This window comes from Dermacentor andersoni, chromosome 2 (genome assembly GCF_023375885.2).
Source record: "Dermacentor andersoni chromosome 2, qqDerAnde1_hic_scaffold, whole genome shotgun sequence".
Lineage (NCBI taxonomy): Eukaryota > Metazoa > Arthropoda > Arachnida > Ixodida > Ixodidae > Dermacentor > Dermacentor andersoni.
The window spans coordinates 196,443,582-196,459,449 of record NC_092815.1 but is presented as its reverse complement, the minus strand read 5'-3'; the positions used below and the strand labels follow the sequence as shown (position 1 = coordinate 196,459,449).

The 15,868-nt window shown below is 43.4% G+C and overlaps 1 protein-coding gene across 3 annotated transcripts; it reads right to left on the bottom strand.

Moving 5' to 3' along the window:
* Positions 1–6,920: 6,920 nt before the first annotated feature.
* Positions 6,921–15,198, bottom strand: LOC129387186 (uncharacterized). 3 transcript variants are annotated; one of them, XR_008614468.1, is made up of 5 exons: positions 14,713–15,198; positions 12,292–12,438; positions 11,264–11,332; positions 10,128–10,208; positions 6,921–7,763 (listed from the first exon to the last, which is right to left on the bottom strand). XR_008614468.1 is itself a non-coding variant. In XM_055075927.1 (5 exons), the coding sequence occupies exons 2-5, from the start codon at positions 12,342–12,344 to the stop codon at positions 7,654–7,656; spliced, it is 309 nt and encodes a 102-aa protein (XP_054931902.1). In that variant the 5' UTR covers positions 12,345–12,438; positions 14,713–15,192; the 3' UTR covers positions 6,921–7,653. The 3 variants fall into 3 exon arrangements, 2 of the variants coding, with proteins under 2 accessions (XP_054931902.1, XP_054931903.1); XM_055075927.1 differs by having other exon boundaries at positions 12,296–12,438; positions 14,713–15,192; XM_055075928.2 differs by lacking the exon at positions 14,713–15,198 and having other exon boundaries at positions 12,296–12,771.
* Positions 15,199–15,868: the final 670 nt, after the last annotated feature.

Genomic DNA, 15,868 nt, shown 5'->3' with positions numbered 1-15,868 from the left:
GTATTCCCTTACCACTTCCAGTGCCTCGCTACCTATCGTAAACTGCTGTTCTGTTCCGAGACTGTTAAACATTAATTTAGTTTTCGGCAGATTAATTTTTAGACCCACCCTTTGGCTTTGCCTCTCCAGGTCAGTGAGCATGCATTGCAGTTGGCCCCCTGAGTTACTAAGCAAGGCAATGTCATCAGCTAATCTCAAGTAACTAAGGTATTCTCCATTAACTCTTATCCCCAATTCTTCCCAATCCAGGTCTCTGAATACCTCCTGTAAACGCGCATTGGAGAGATCGTATCTCACTGTCTGACGCCTTTCGTTATTGGGATTTTGTTGCTTTTTTTATGGAGGACAACGGTGGCTGTGGAGCCGCTATATATATCTTTCAGTATTTTTACATACGGCTCGTCTACACCCTGATTGCGCAATGCCTCCAGGACTGCTGAGGTTTCGACTGAATCAAACGCTTTCTCGTAATCAATGAAAGCTATATATAAGGGTTGGTTATATTCCGCACATTTCTTTATCACCTGGTTTATAGTGTGATTGTGGTGTATTGTCGAGTAGCCTTTACGGAATCCTGCCTGGTCCTTTGGTTGACGGATGTCTAAGCTGTTCCTGATTCTATTTGAAATTACCTTAGTAAATACTTTGTAGGCAACGGACAGTAAGCTGATCGGTCTATAATTTTTCAAGTCTTTGGCGTCCACTTTCCTATGGATTAGGATTATGTTACCGTTTTTCCAAGATTCCGGTACGCTCGAAGTCATGAGGCATTGCGTATACAGGGTGGCAAGTTTTTCCAGAGCAATCTGCCCAACATCCTTCAACAAATCTGCTGTTACCTGATCCTCCCTAGCTGCCTTCCGCCTTTCCATAGCTCCCAAGGCTTTCTTTACTTCTTCCGGCGTTACTTGTGGGATTTCAAATTCCTCTGGACTATTCTCTCTGTCATTATCGTCGGGGGTGCCACTCGTACTGTATAAATAAATCTCTGTAGAACACCTCAGCCATTTGAATTCTTATCACCACTTTACTAAACACCAAAACAATCATCAGCTTGCGTACCACCACCAATGCTCAGCTACACGACAAAGCAACCAGTATGGACGCGCAGACCCCTGGTGTAGGATGCGAAACAAGCTGGCAGGTTATACAGTGATGAGCCGAGCTCATATAAAACACGCTTCTAGATACATGGATGCCATCAGCGTTGTTATGTCGACCATCTATAATGCTGACCTGGGATATTTTACTGTTAGCCCTAATCTTTGGATTGCGAAAGTGAATAACCAAATATAACATTGGGTGCCGTATAACATAAAACTCTTCCAATATGTTTTTATTCCCATCTCCTGACGTCAAATTTGCGTTACCTCTGACGCAAGGATCGGGCAGTCACTCACAGGGTTATCTGAACAGTGCAATCAAACGCTTTCCTCGTTCATAGGAGGTCACTTTTGTTTGCTTGGAAACCAAATGACATTGTTTACACTGAGCGGCTTGTCTTATCTAATTGCCTGGCAAGAGGCGAAGAGCACGCTCAAGTGGTGAGGGATTCGATAGGGCCGAGCCACTGCACTGAAAATCGATAACCGGATGAAGAGGGTGGTGCCGGCGTCTGTGATTGGTCCGCTTTCCCTTACTTAGCTTGCGGTGGCTCGTCGACAAGCGCAGCGGCAACCAACGGAAGCTTAAGAATGATGCTAAAACAGATCCTCAGCAAACAAGAGTTGGCAAAACGTGGTCGTAAACGTGCCGAAAGTGCTCGAAAACGTTACACGGCGATGCAAAAAGCTTTATTACACGCAAATTAACCCATGCTCTCCTACAGGTGCGAGCAGCCAGTGCCTGAGCGATCGGCCGAAGCCATCTTCTAATCCTTTCGGAACGGGGCAGCCGGCGGCTATTCAGAAGAAAATTCAGTTTTGTTCCTGTACCTGTAACGCCTACATGTCGCTTTGACGCGGATAGTTCTTGCGGTTTTGTAACGTGGTGTGAGACGCAGGTGAAGTGGGTGCAGCCCAACAACTTTTCAACAATAGCCGAGGGCTAATGGCAAAAAAGCATCGAATCAGAAATAAATACTTTCCATTTTTGGTCAAATCATGCATAATCAGTGTGTACACGTCATATCAAATGGCGAACTATTGCGGTTTTCGTGACGTCGCGTGACAGACAAGTGAAGTGGGGGTGGTCCCAAAAAGTTTTTGACTGATGGCGGAGGGCTGATTGCAGAATTGGAATAGAAAAGTTTGGAATTGTTTTACGTCATAGCACCCTTACACTCTAAAAACTAAGGGAGTGCCGGGCACTCTCTTTGAGGGAGTAGCTGCTTGTCCCATATTTCACTCTCTTTTCGAGAGTAGATCGACCCTCTTTGAGAGAGAGTAGGTCAACTCCTCCTGACAGAGTTTTGTTACTCCACCGCAAGGGATTGCTAGTACTCTTCCGCAGAGTGATAATACTCTTCCCACAGGGAGTGCTAGTACTCTTCCGCAGAGTGCTAATACTCTCCCCACAGGGTTAATAGTACACCGCCAGACCGAGTACTTCTACTCCCCCAAACAGAGTGCTTGTACTCCTTCAGAACAGAGTGCTAGTACTCTTCCCAATACCCTCTTAGCCAAGTCCTGGTCACGCATGCAGGCAGGAAATCAGATCAAATTAGGGCCGCTGATATACTGTTCGCTAGGCGGCTCCTCAGAGACACAGGTCCGATTCCAAGCGGCCTTCAGAATAGGCGTGAGCAAAGTTATGCAGGATTTTAAAGTCATTTTTTCCTGGCTATTTGCCGACTACCGTGAGGCGTGACTGCTCTGAAGCGGCCTATGCGTATGCGTCACGAACGCCCCTGAGGAGAAAAAAAACCAATTAACGCTTAATCTGCAAATATCTTCGCAAATTTCACAATCAGGACTCACACAATCTAATTAGAATACAATTGCCAAGGGGTTCACATACTTATCAAGAATCACAATGCTCTATACATCATGTGGATTCGAACCCGCGTACACTCACATTTGTAGAATTCAAAACACACATCATAACCATTACACCACTGCGCCGCCACGCCCAGTCGTGTTCTTTTAGAGGTTATATATATAACAAACGTATTTGATGAATCTGCTGTGGTGGGTGGGGTTTCTCTGCAGTGTGCTGTGCTGTTGTGTACTGAAATACGTGTGCGTTTGCATCATTTCCATTCCTTGCTACGACTAACGAAGGAAGACAACGTAGACGACAACGTGAGAACTATTCACGGCTTGTCGTCACCGCAGGAAAATAACAAATGTGCCGTTCAGCTCATGATCGAGTGCTTCTCCAGTCCATGTTCTCCAAAATACGCGGATACAAAGTATTGCGCCAACCATCCACGTATGTGAATTTAATTCACGCGTATACTGGTGAGCAACTGCGACGCCAGTACCAGGCATTTCGACGTGCCTCACGCTGCCGTGTAGGCGTTCTTTTCAAGTGCATTAGTTTGGTTCAGTCCGCTGTGAGCTGTTGTCCTGCATTAGCAGCGGATCGTTAGCGTTTTGAAGCGCATGCATTCCAGCATTTGGAGACTGCTTATGCCGATAGCCGCGTCAAATGCATTGGCACGCATGTTTAAATGACTAATGTGTCCACTTGTTACGCGTGCACTGCTCGTATCCTGTGGCAGCGCTCGTTCTAAAAGCTTCGAAGACCATCTACACTCATGCGTGTGTTCAATTTATATATGCACAGGATGGACTTGCCGGCTAGTTGGTTGAGCATTTTAGAAGAAACAGCGCAACACAAGGACGACGCAAAAACATGCCACACCACGAAGCGCTGGTGTGGTTGATGCTTTTTTTCGTCCTTGTGTTTGCGCTGTTTCTTCTTCCACGATTCACGCACACCACAGGTACGCGAAAGTTTAGGAGCATAAGTGGTTAACTCTGTTTTCCCCGTTTTCTCTCAGTGTCAATGGCACAGTGCGTTGCCCGGAATTGTGCACGCTTACCCCCATATGCAGAAATGCATCATAAATTGAAGCCCATGCTTGACTTGATCTAAACGACGCAAGTCGTGAACGCACCAAAAGAAAGGCAGTGAGCGTCTTGGGGGACGTTCGCACCAGGCGTCGTTTATATCAAGTCAAGCATGAGCTTTGTATTAAGATACATTTCTGAATACGGGGGCGAGACATCTGCTTCTTCCAGAAAATGTCGAAGAAACGCCCGCCAAAACCAGGCACATTCGTAAACTTAACTAGGCAATACGAAGCTCCATAGAAAAAAAGAAGAGTGGTATTAAAAGCTTTCAGTATTTTTCTTTACTCCAAAATAGTTGCGCTCTCGTGGCTTCACTGTACAGAGATAGTGCAGCGTTAGCTAGAAAGCATGAATTTCCTAACTCCATGCCAAAATAAGCTTGTAAAATTTAGGTGCTAGAATCCAGGCTTTGTAGCGATCCTTGAAAATCCTTTATTTCTAAAATGCCATTTTCAAGGCGTTGACAACCCTTGAATTTTTAGAAGTACTGCAAAGTCCTGTACACTTGGCTAGACTTAGCAGACATTGCCAAGCGCTTTTTTTCCCTTCTGTGACACTCTTTCGCATGTCACAGAAAATTGTCTCTGGAGGTATAGAAGGAAAGCGACATCCTTAAAGTTGAAATTACAAAGGAGCTGCAGATACCAGTTTTATGCACATGGAACCGGCGACAAATGTGCTTGGAGGAGCAGAAGCAGGAAGCTCAACAGTTCAGGCATTCGAAGAGAAGCCGTGAAGAGTAAATTGAGAGCGACAGACACAATAAAAAGAAATTAGAAATGACTATTGCTTATTTGATGGTGAAAAAAGCTGAGGCAACAGATGACATCACGTACACTGTCAAACCAAACCAAACAGTATTCAAAAACTGCAAATGTTGCAGGTCCAAGTAGTTAATTGTGCTATTGCAGAAAAAATTTGAGCGCTTTCTTGAAATGCTTCCTTGTGTGCGTTTAGTGGTGGGCGGTGAAAGGCAAATTAGCAGTCTTTCAAATGTTTGAAATCACTGAAATGCGATTTGTTTTGTTTTCTTTTGTTTGCATTAAAGTTAACCGTGTTCTTGAACAAGTTATTGCCTGTCCAAACTACTACACACATTGCACGAGGTCCTTGAAGTTACTGTGTCGGGGCCTCGAAAGTCCTTGAAAACCATTGAATTTTTTTCTTCAATATTGCTACAAACCCAGTAGAACAACTGTCATGGAGTAAAAACCTTGGCTGAACAGGGGCTTATACGCAGAGCACAGTAAGACTAGAAATGCAGTAGTAGGCATGGAGGGCCCTGAAAAAAATGTGCCACATCCGCTCGTCTGCCTTATGTTTCTGCACCGACTGTCGCATTTTTAATAGAAGTGCACTTTCTGTTCTACTCCAATAAACGCAACATTACGAACTCCATTGTGGGGCAGTCCTTCAGCCAGTGCAGAACTTTTTCTGTACATCCGAGTCAGCTCTGTCATTTTTCCAGCATTGTAGTACAAGATTTGTTAAACTGGTTTAGCAGAATATGAGCAGTATACTCTTTTATTAGCTGAACTTGTATGCACAAGTTCAGGTCCTCAGTTTGGTTGCATGACAAATTGCCATACCTCAATAGATACAAGAAACAATTTTATTAGTTTAATAAAATCCAAACAGTAATAATCACAACAATATAATGACATACATTTCTTTTGGTACGTATACAGCCCATGTCTTGGCAGTGTATAAATTCAACTATACACCGCAAGTACTGTGTCCTGACCACTATTATTCACATGTGTAAAACCATCACAGCAATTCAACAAATATCACAGTAATTAGTGACATACACTTTGTAACTGCTTTACATGAGCATAATGTATACAAATGGTCCCTGTGTACCTACACATGACTAGTGCCACCCGAGTACTATTACTCACAGGTGTAAAACCAACAAAGCAGTTCTTTAAAAAATATCACAGCGCTTAGTGATGTACATGCTGTAACTCCCTTGTAGAAACTTAATACAAACACGTGAGGACACAGAAAGCTAGCAGTGGGCATACATGGGAATACCACCGCCTCAATACTAATTCACAAGTGTAAAACCAACCAAGCAGTTCTTTAAAGAATATCACAATGCTTAGTGACATACATTTTCTAACTAGCTTATATAAGCTTTATACAAACATGAGAACATACACAAAGCTAGCGGTGCACCCGCATAGAAGTGCGGCCATCTGAACACGATTATTTGCAAGTGTAAGCTCAACAGAACAGTTTGTTATAGTGACGCACATTTTGTAACTGCCTTATACAAGCTTAGTGCAAGCACAAGAATGCAGAAAAATATAAATTTAAAACTTGCTCTATGCATACACAAACAGATCAACACAAATGGTAAACACCGCTTGGAAGACAAATGTGACTGTGGCAAAGCGCAGTGCTGTGCCGGTTGAAATTGCCACCCACAAAAGTATTGAGCAATGCTTAAACCACAGGCAATAAAGTGCTGAAAGACTGCGTCTCTAACGTAACTATTTTAATTCAAATTTCCTGAATATAGGGCTCGCTTGCAGATAAGGCATCTGATCCAACTGACCCGATTTTACACCTGCTACATGCATACAATGCCCTCAGATATAACTGGTAATAATAATTATAAAAGGCATTTAAAAACTTGATAGTATGATGAAGATGCATGACTAGAAAAGTTCTGTCCCCCTCGTACTTGTTAAAAAGGTGTAAGTACGACACATGTTCTTTTTTTCCTCAATTTTTGCATTAATGGACAGCCGGGAACCTCGAACCAACACACAAAAAAAAAGATACTGCTATGTTAATAGTGTTATGAATAATTTTTTGTGAAAGCTTTTTTACAGACAAGTTGCAGTCTCGTTTCTGGAGGTTGAGCTGTATCTTGCAAAATAACTTAAAAGTGGTCACATGGGAGCATGATATCATAATGTTAGTTTCAGTTGACTCTCTTGCCCTACAAGTCGCTGCTCACTGTGGCCAGTGATGCAACAGCAGTGTCTGTGTGATTTTCATCACACTTCTGTCCTATGCCATTCTTACCAGAGTTGGCGGCACATAGATACCCAAATTTCGATAGTGTTGCTTTCTCAGGTGGTTGCTTTTGATTTGCTCAATATCAGTTGGCACTTCAGCTGCATCAAACTTCTTTTTTACCTCTTCAACAACATCAACAACAATCTTATGACACCTGTGTTGTCCTTCTAGTTGCCTACAAAGACCAGTCAATCTAGCAACAACACTGACAGTCTCTACTATATTGTAATGGGGGAGAGGTGTGTCCCACCATGTGTTCCACATTGTTGTCACTATGTGGGCTGGCTGGGGAGGCAACAACTGTAATATGTTTGCATTTGCATATATTAAAGTGATGCTTGTACTGTGTTATAACACCTAACTTAGTCTTGCACTTGCTGCACAATAACACTGGCTCACAGTCGTGGTGAAAAGCTTTTGTACGTTGAGCAAATGAGTTGTATCCACTACAAAAAAAAGTCAGTGATAGCACACATGTTGCTCTACCAGGCCTGGTGTGGTTCCTTCTGACACTGCTGCTGATGCTGACGCACTGCTGCTTGCCTCGTACACTGTTGCAGCTGCAGTAGACATGGCAGTCTCTGTATCTATTGCTGCCGTGTCATCTGTCATGGTAACTTCCAAGTGGTATCGGGCTCACTTCTGCAACAGAGATGTTTGCCCCTTGAGGGCTCTCATGATCAGGGCCAATAATTTCGTAGGCATTGTCTCCTGCATCAAAGAACCAATAAGAACAGCATGAATTAATAAACATAGCTCTAAAAAGTACGGACATCAAGACTTAATCACAAGCTTTGCACATAAGTGACCGGGCTTAATGAATAATACTTGCAGGAGGAGTTACACAATTGTTTGTGTATATTACAGTAAAGCCTCATCAGAAGATATTCAAGAGGCACGGGAAACATGTCTCTCGAAACCAAAAATTTTGAGACACTGAGGAGCCAGACTAGATCACTTTATTATGCATCATCACTAAAGTATGTTTTGATATATCTGAAGGAATAAATGCTCAGGGTGGCTTAAAGGGCCCCTAAACCACTTCTCGACATTTTTTGAACATTTCAAGTAAACACGCGTATCGAAATCAGAATGCCGTCACGATCGACGAAGCCAAATGCCAGAGTGCGTAGCACTGCCGGTGCACCACAATATGAAGAAAATGACCCCGTGCGCCTCTCTGGACCTATCCTGCACCCCCCAGTTTGTCCTGACGTCACCAGGCTGTCTCTGATGATGTCACCAGTTTCCGGTGCTGTCGATTGGTCGAACGAAAGTGTACGACTGCCGGCAAGGCCTGCAAGCAAATACACACACTCCTTCTTCCTCGTCGTGTTGCGCGCGATGCCATTGTGGGCAGCCAATGGGGGCAAAGAACAGAAACGCCAACAGAAGGGTCTCCCTATGAGGCTCTTCAACACGAGTCACCATACAGTTCCGTTGGATTAGCGCCACCCCTCGCAGGACGACGGGCCAGCGCAACAGCAACAGAGCTCGTTGGTGTTGGCCTGTCCCGTAACATTTGGAGGTGTACTAGGCAAGGAAAAGACGATACTGTCCATATGGCGTGTACCAGATGAAAGAGTAAAATGAGTGGGGACTACTTTTCGATAATCAAACACACGTAGCTCCACTATTACTGCACCGTTTCGAAAAATTCTCGTGGCTACCTGTTCATTGCCTTATTGTGTAGAACTGCAACACCGCAACTAAATTTCAACCTCGGTGGTTTAGGGGCCCTTTAAAGAAGACATTCACAGCTTTTTAGTGACTGTAGATTGTGTTAGCTTCCTTCCCAACTTCTGGAATTTAAACACTTCACTTTGCAAGCCTTGTTGCTCGCAGTACCTTTGAGGTGCTCTTAGATGCTCGTCAGCTTCAACTGCCGACACTTTCTGCCCTGCACTGTCCTCGTTTCCCTCCTTTTCTGGTTCATGCTAAAAGAGACATGCGCGATTGACTTGTGTAAGGATTGCGTGATCTTTACGCCCTTCGGAGCACACAAGGTGCACAAAGTGAATGTGTCTGGGTTGTGTCCCTTCGAAGTAGTGAATACTTAAAAAGTCATCCTTAGTAACAAAGGTGTCTCTTGTATACAGTATTGTTAACGTGGCAAACATCGGAAAACCAACCAAACCATATTCAGATGTCTCTTACAACCAAGTGCATCTTGTAATGAGATTCTACTGTACTGAATATTTTTCAACTATGGATCATCTGCATGTACATATAGTCACAAAGACATGTTGTGTGGAATGGCGAATCGGGAAACAGTTCGTACTCTTACTTTTTGTCCCTAACATAAGCAGCTGATAACAATACGATAAAAAAGCAGGCAATGAGGCTAGAATGGAACATAATCCTTCAGCTCTAAACAGTTTTTTGGGCCCACATCATTCCCTCATATGACATAAGGAAACAACTTGATTGCAGTAATGGCTGCATGTGATCTGAGTTGATTGAAACAAACTATACGTAAGGTTGTCCTGTATGTAATTTTATCAGAGTGCTTTTTAGATGTCCTGCTGGTGATCCTGGCTGCGCGATGCTTCTCATGCTTTTTGGCACGATTCCTTTTTTTCCACTCCACTTTTTTTTCAGATTTTCTCCCCTTTCCCTTCCCCCTTGTGTAAAATAGCACACTTGAAGTATCAAATCTGTTGAACTAACGTGTGTATCAAACCTGTTAACATGTGTGCTTCTCTGTGGTCTGTGTTGTATTTTTGCGCTGCACAATTCAATTCAAGATGAAAGATGGAACGTCCCTGCCTTTAGTTTAATTGTGTGTGTGTGTGTGTGTGTGTGTGTGTGTGTGTGTGTGTGTGTGTGTGTGTGTGTGTGTGTGTGTGTATGTCTCTCTCATGTTTTGAAACATATGTACATACAGGAGTGCCTGCATGCCCTTCTCTCCTGCTCCAGTGACGAAAAGGAGAGCCTGTTTATGTACCATAGTAAAACATTCAAAGGTTTTCGCTGTGCCCATAACATCCCTTATCATATGGATCTGTCACAATACAGAGTAGCAGTGGTCCATAATACTAGCCCATCCCAACATAATTATAAATTAACACATACCGACATGCTGCGAAACAGCTGTTGCAAAGCCGCTGGTGAAGGCAATTTCCGCAGCACTGCAGTGGTACAGCCGAGTTCCACCTGTATAGTGACAAATCCATATGCGTGTTAGCAACTCACTAGTTGCTGATGGTTTCATAAGCTTTACACTACACAATAAAGTAATCTAGACAACTTTGTTGGAACAAATGCACATAATTAGGACACCACTTAAACACTAACACGATTATTTGCCCCCAATCTCTCACTCACTAAGGGATAATACTACTGAAACATCGGTGGAGAGCTCAGATTAACACAGCCCATAAAGGACAAGCGTTCTTTGAGTTAAACAGCTATAACAGCGGTTAGTTTTCTTGATCATTTTATGTGGTAGCTTTGATTTAAATGTCATGCAGTACTATAAGATACGAAGTGCCGCATTTCTAGCAGCAGAAGGCGTCATCAGGCTCATGGTACAACAGATTTTTGCACTGTTTGTCAGTGAGCCGACACATACAAAGAAAACCGAATTCACACATACATATACAGTGCCAAGTGCACTTCTCCTTCTGAAAACGCAGCCACCAGTTCCAATGTTGCTGAAAGGAAAGGTTATATAAAGTGCGAGACTGCATGGAACTGCCACTTATGACTGTAAATCTATGGTCTGCTGATTGCAGAGGTAGTCACATACTATTTCTAGTCTCTTTTAGAAGCATCACTAAAGAATAAATTAAAATCTATTCATAAGTCACGAATTTCATGCACCCACAGTTTGGCTAAATAACCTGTGAGAAAAAGACATGTTTACCTGGAATAGCAACCTTTTTTCCTGCTGCAAAACTTTCCTTCGAATTAATGAAATAACTTCACAGCGTCATAATGCGTTTCTCGCAACTACTTGCCGGCAGTGGCGAGTTAGTGTTTATATCCGACTCATTGGCCGACAATACTGCCAAACACAAATGCTTCACGAACACGAGAACACGTCCCTGGCAGAGAATAGCAACCATATATGCCTCTGTGAGACATGATCGCACCTTTGTGGTCAAAGTGTACGTTAGAACGACATCACCATCTCATTAAAAAAAAAAGCCTCCGTACAAGGCAGCCACCAACTGCATAATGTGAAATTGCAACTGATGTCCACTTACTGGTGGCCTGTGTTTGAGTCACTTTTAGCAGTTGACTGGGTGCTGAGAAATGCACGTCCTGGGTTGTCCCTGCAAAACATACAGGGTTATGTCAAATGTTGAAAATATATATATGCCGGCATTTCATCAGTCGCAAAACAAACGAGTAAACTAATAAACAACTGTAATGTAAACAGAGTACACATCATAAGATAGGCTGTCAACTGTTAATGCATTACGCAAAAAACCTAATGCATAGGAAAGACTATATGTATACACACGAAGCTGACACACAATTTAATTCGCTCTAGGTTTTTCCGTGCAGTATATTCAAATTATTATGCCTCGTGGTTAAGCAAAATTAGTGTAAATTACGAACTAAATTATCTACCCTGGAAACTTTTCTTCAATATGCACCTGTGCGCGCTTCGAACGAGTAGCGTTGTAAAATTTACGTACATGGCATTTAACATAGTTGCTGAACACGGATTTCCTTTGCCCTGTGTCATGTACAGTGAGCTACATATATCTGCCCCCCCCCCTTTTTTGTACTAGCCATACTGCGTGCCACTGCACCTATACGCACGTCAATAAACCTCACGACACAGAAATAAAAAAAGCGCCAATCACCCATGCCTGCATGTTGTAGTGGGCCTAACCTAACCAAGCATGGGCTGTTGCTTTTTATAGTAAACACAGGCACCGTGCTCATTGCAAGTATGTATCATGTCGCTAAGCAAATATGCAATTTCATTGTACCACTATTTTTTTATCACATGGATATATCTGTTGAGAGGCAAGACAAAACGCAGTCACTTCTCAGAACTAATCAGCTTTCTTAAAACACATTTTTAACTTTTCAATGACGCTTGCTGCTATGTGTTTGTCTCCAGAAAGCATACTTGATTTGACTTTCCAATCAGAGACATTACATAAATATACCATGTTAAGATGACTGCCTGGAGCACGTGAGAATTTTCATCTTCGTGTAACATACTGTATCTTGATTTTGTTGACATTTGGTCAAATGGTACACCCAATATACCCACATACTAGTTTTCTTGTCCAAATAACATGCCAATGTATTTTGATTTTTTGGCATTGGCTCCTCTGCACTACGTGAAGTCGCGCTGCACTGGCTCTTTCACATCCTCGTGTCCTTGCAGCTGCCTTCTTGCGTTATATAAAGCGGGTGCCTGAAAAATATCGTATGCAAAAGTCAACACAAGGGCGTGGTGCAAAACAACATCAAGACAGTCAAGGCCATGGCAATAAAAAAGTCTTAGCTCTTAGTCTTCCTAGTGAAATGCATGCAAAACATCCAAATGACTGCAACAGTCAACTGCTAAACTAACTTCAATTTTTAGATTTAAGCAAAAAAACAAATAAACCACAGTTCATCCTTGTTTTTCATGAATGTTAGAATACTCCTGCTAATGAATAGAATATTGGTCATTTTCAGACGTCATAGTTCTGTCATGAGTCTGGTGTATCGCAAACACCACTTGTGACACATCCTAAGCACGTGCACAGTGTGCCCCCCCCCCCCCCCCCCGCACCATCCCTGGTTGTGCCACTGCTGAAGCCATAATTTGAGGATTATAGCTGCAAACATGATGCTCAGTAGGGATGAAAATATTGTCCTTCAGCTCAATGGATATATGGATGTGCCTATAAAAAAGGGCAACAAGGCTTGTTATGGCAAGCTTACCCACATTTCAATACTAACAAGTTCACTGCGGCCTGCATCTAAGCTTACTAAAAGGCATGAACTTATTTTCATGCATGAGGTGCGCAGTGGAGTTCATTTTTGACAGACCAGACTACTGCTGCAGTTTGAAATCTAGCATTTTAGATTCTTGTAGGCATGTAAAAGTTGCAGTTAAACCGCAGTTATTAGTTTATTACACCAACCTATTGTTCTGCGTACGACACAGTGGTAACACGGAATTAAAGCAACATTTTATTTTGATATTTTATTTCTCTACTAAAAATATTCAAGCGATAAACACATCTTGATCTGCCATGCTATAGCAAAATGCACACATTACGCTTGTAACCCCCAGAGGAAGGCTGATTTAGCTGTTCATATGACATAACTCTGACACGCCAACTCATATTAGCAAATGCACAGGCATGTCCAAAACAATAAGCGCATGCAAAGCGCCCCTGCAATTGTAATTCCACACAGCAGCCGTTATATTCGATGCCGATGCGTAACTAGCTGCTCGACAATTCACCGAGTTCGTAGACATAAGCATCCTTTCAGTTTGGCACCGTGCACGAAAACCGCAACAGGAGACAAAACCAGACCTATAATCACACCATTTCAACATGAGCAAAAACAGTTCAGTCTTAGGGATAAACACTGTGAGAGCGATTTAGTGCGCGACGGCGACGAGCGACGGCTTCGAGCGACAAAACGGGCCGTCGCTTGAACAGATGGCTCGGTTCTGGAAATCTAGAAATCGTCGCTCGTCGCCCAGAAGTGCTATGAGCGACTAGCCAATAGCGCTAAGCCGGAACTGGGTGTACATACATCGCTCAAATACTACCGATTGTCGCGCGGAACGAGCAAATGATTCAATTTTTATACGTGCAAGGATAAGAACGTACTGCAAGACCTCCAGAAATATTTTATGCTACTTTTTATAGTAAAATACATCAACGTAAATTACTAAAGCACGCGTCACGCGTGACTGCAGCCCTCATGCCGGCAACACCGGGGTGGCGTCACTCAAAATCGTCGCTCGCACGGAGTACGACTTGTAGGCGACGAGCGAACGCGACAGCCATCTCCGTCGCGTCGCTTGTAGCTGCCGCGCGCAAGATCGCTTATATGGGGTTTATACTTTTTTCAGCATAAAACATGGATTCCTCATGCGTTTTCAGTAAGTTCAAGATAACGCGCCCAACTGACCTCTTGCAGCATGCAGCTGAATGCCTGCGGCAAAGTTTCTAACTAGCACTGGTGCTGCACGTAACTTCAGTGGTCGCAGATTCCCCCTGCGCGAGACACCGTCAAGCGCGCGGTTTATTTATAAAAAAAAGCATGCTGCCAGCAAAATCACGCCTTCTGTTATGTGATTCCTTAGTTCAACAGCGTTCCGTACACAGTATACTGCCAAACTGAATAAATTCAAACACACAAAACGCACGCTAATCACGCTCCGCATAGGCTCGGAATCACAGGCTGGTGAGCGAAGCATTTTAAGCGTCCTCTCGCCTGGCGTCTTATTGAACATACCATAGTTCAGGCAGCGTTTGCGATCTTTAAAGCTCTTACGGACAACGGCAAAGTGATAAAATCACATGCAGTTATCGCGACGACTGGCTTTTTCGATTGACATCGAGAGACACAGCGCGTATGCCTAGGCCTTTGTCAATCGCGTCGGCTAAGCGCAGCGACGACTTCCTGGCGATAGCATGACATATACGGAGAATGTGCACCTAAGTTAGAATTCACTTACCGTGGAGGATTTGCTGTTATATCCAAGGCATGACGAATGACTGTCGTGTTTTCGTGGCGACGCGAGATGGCTGACATACGATCTCCCTTGGCTGGCCTTTGCTGCTGCTGTGCTGCTCGGCGGAGGGATCACCTTTCGGTGCTGTGTTGTTCCGCGATCTTGAGCGCGCGCGCGCGCGGTGGAGCAACTCCGAGTGAAAAAGTAGAGCGCTCGCTACGCGTTCCTTTGAACTGCGGCGGCCTGTTCTCTTAGAAGCAAAACGATGTGTTCTTTGCTCAGCGTGCATGAATGATACATTGCCATGTTAGGGGCCAGCCACCTACAGTTGAAGCAGAAGATTACGCTACGTTTTGTTTTCTATTGCCGCAAGAGTCTCTCTTTTCTATTGTCGCAAGAGTCTTTTCACTCTCTCTCTCTGAAGGGGAGAGTGAAAAGCACATTTCACTCTCTCCTTGGTGACAGAGTGAACAATGCATTTCACTCTCCTCGACATTTTGCGAGAGTAAAACGACGCTTTGAAGAGTGAACCGGCAGCTTCACTCCTGCGATACCCTTCCTAGTTTTTAGAGTGTATCCTAGACTAGCGTAAACTCAAATGCAGAATCATGCTTCGCGTTCGAAAATTCCTTGGAGCTTCCAGCGCGCTAAATTTTTTTAGAAGTGTTTGGCACTAGATTGTATATAATGTATGTCGTACTAACGCACATTTTCAGCGCTTTGAGATTCTTTGAGAAATAACGAAGATTACAGCATTGTTCTAACTGATCTAAATGAAGTAAACAATTATTGTTATGATCACCTGCTTTAAAACGACGTGGCAAATGTTACGAAACTCCTTATATGTACCTGCCTTCAGCGCCTATTATGGACTTTTCAGATCAACATCTCATGTTACCTAACCAGAAAAACCGATAAAAATTTGTTGCCCAAAAATCTATGCTCTATATTCCTTATCTTTGCATCATCACCATACCATCCTTGTTTCACTAATAACCATTGTCATTGGTGTAACCTCTCTTTCTGCTGATTAAGGACTTGGGTAAGGTTCCCAACGTGATGTGGTGCGCAGAGAATTTAGGCAACAAGTGTCTAGCGCAACAGCCCTCAAGAACAGCAGACAAATGAAACTTTTTACACATTCTATTCCCGCCACCGG

What these genes read in the sequence shown, in the direction of transcription:
- LOC129387186 (XM_055075927.1), bottom strand. Translation starts at nt 12,344, where the DNA reads ATGCCAAAAAATCAAAATACATTGGCATGTTATTTGGACAAGAAAACT. An exon ending in TTATTTGGACAAGAAAACTA is followed by an intron (nt 11,333 to 12,295) that starts GTATGTGGGTAT and finishes TATGTTTTGCAG; the next exon opens with GGACAACCCAGGACGTGCAT. An exon ending in GACTCAAACACAGGCCACCA is followed by an intron (nt 10,209 to 11,263) that starts GTAAGTGGACAT and finishes GTCACTATACAG; the next exon opens with GTGGAACTCGGCTGTACCAC.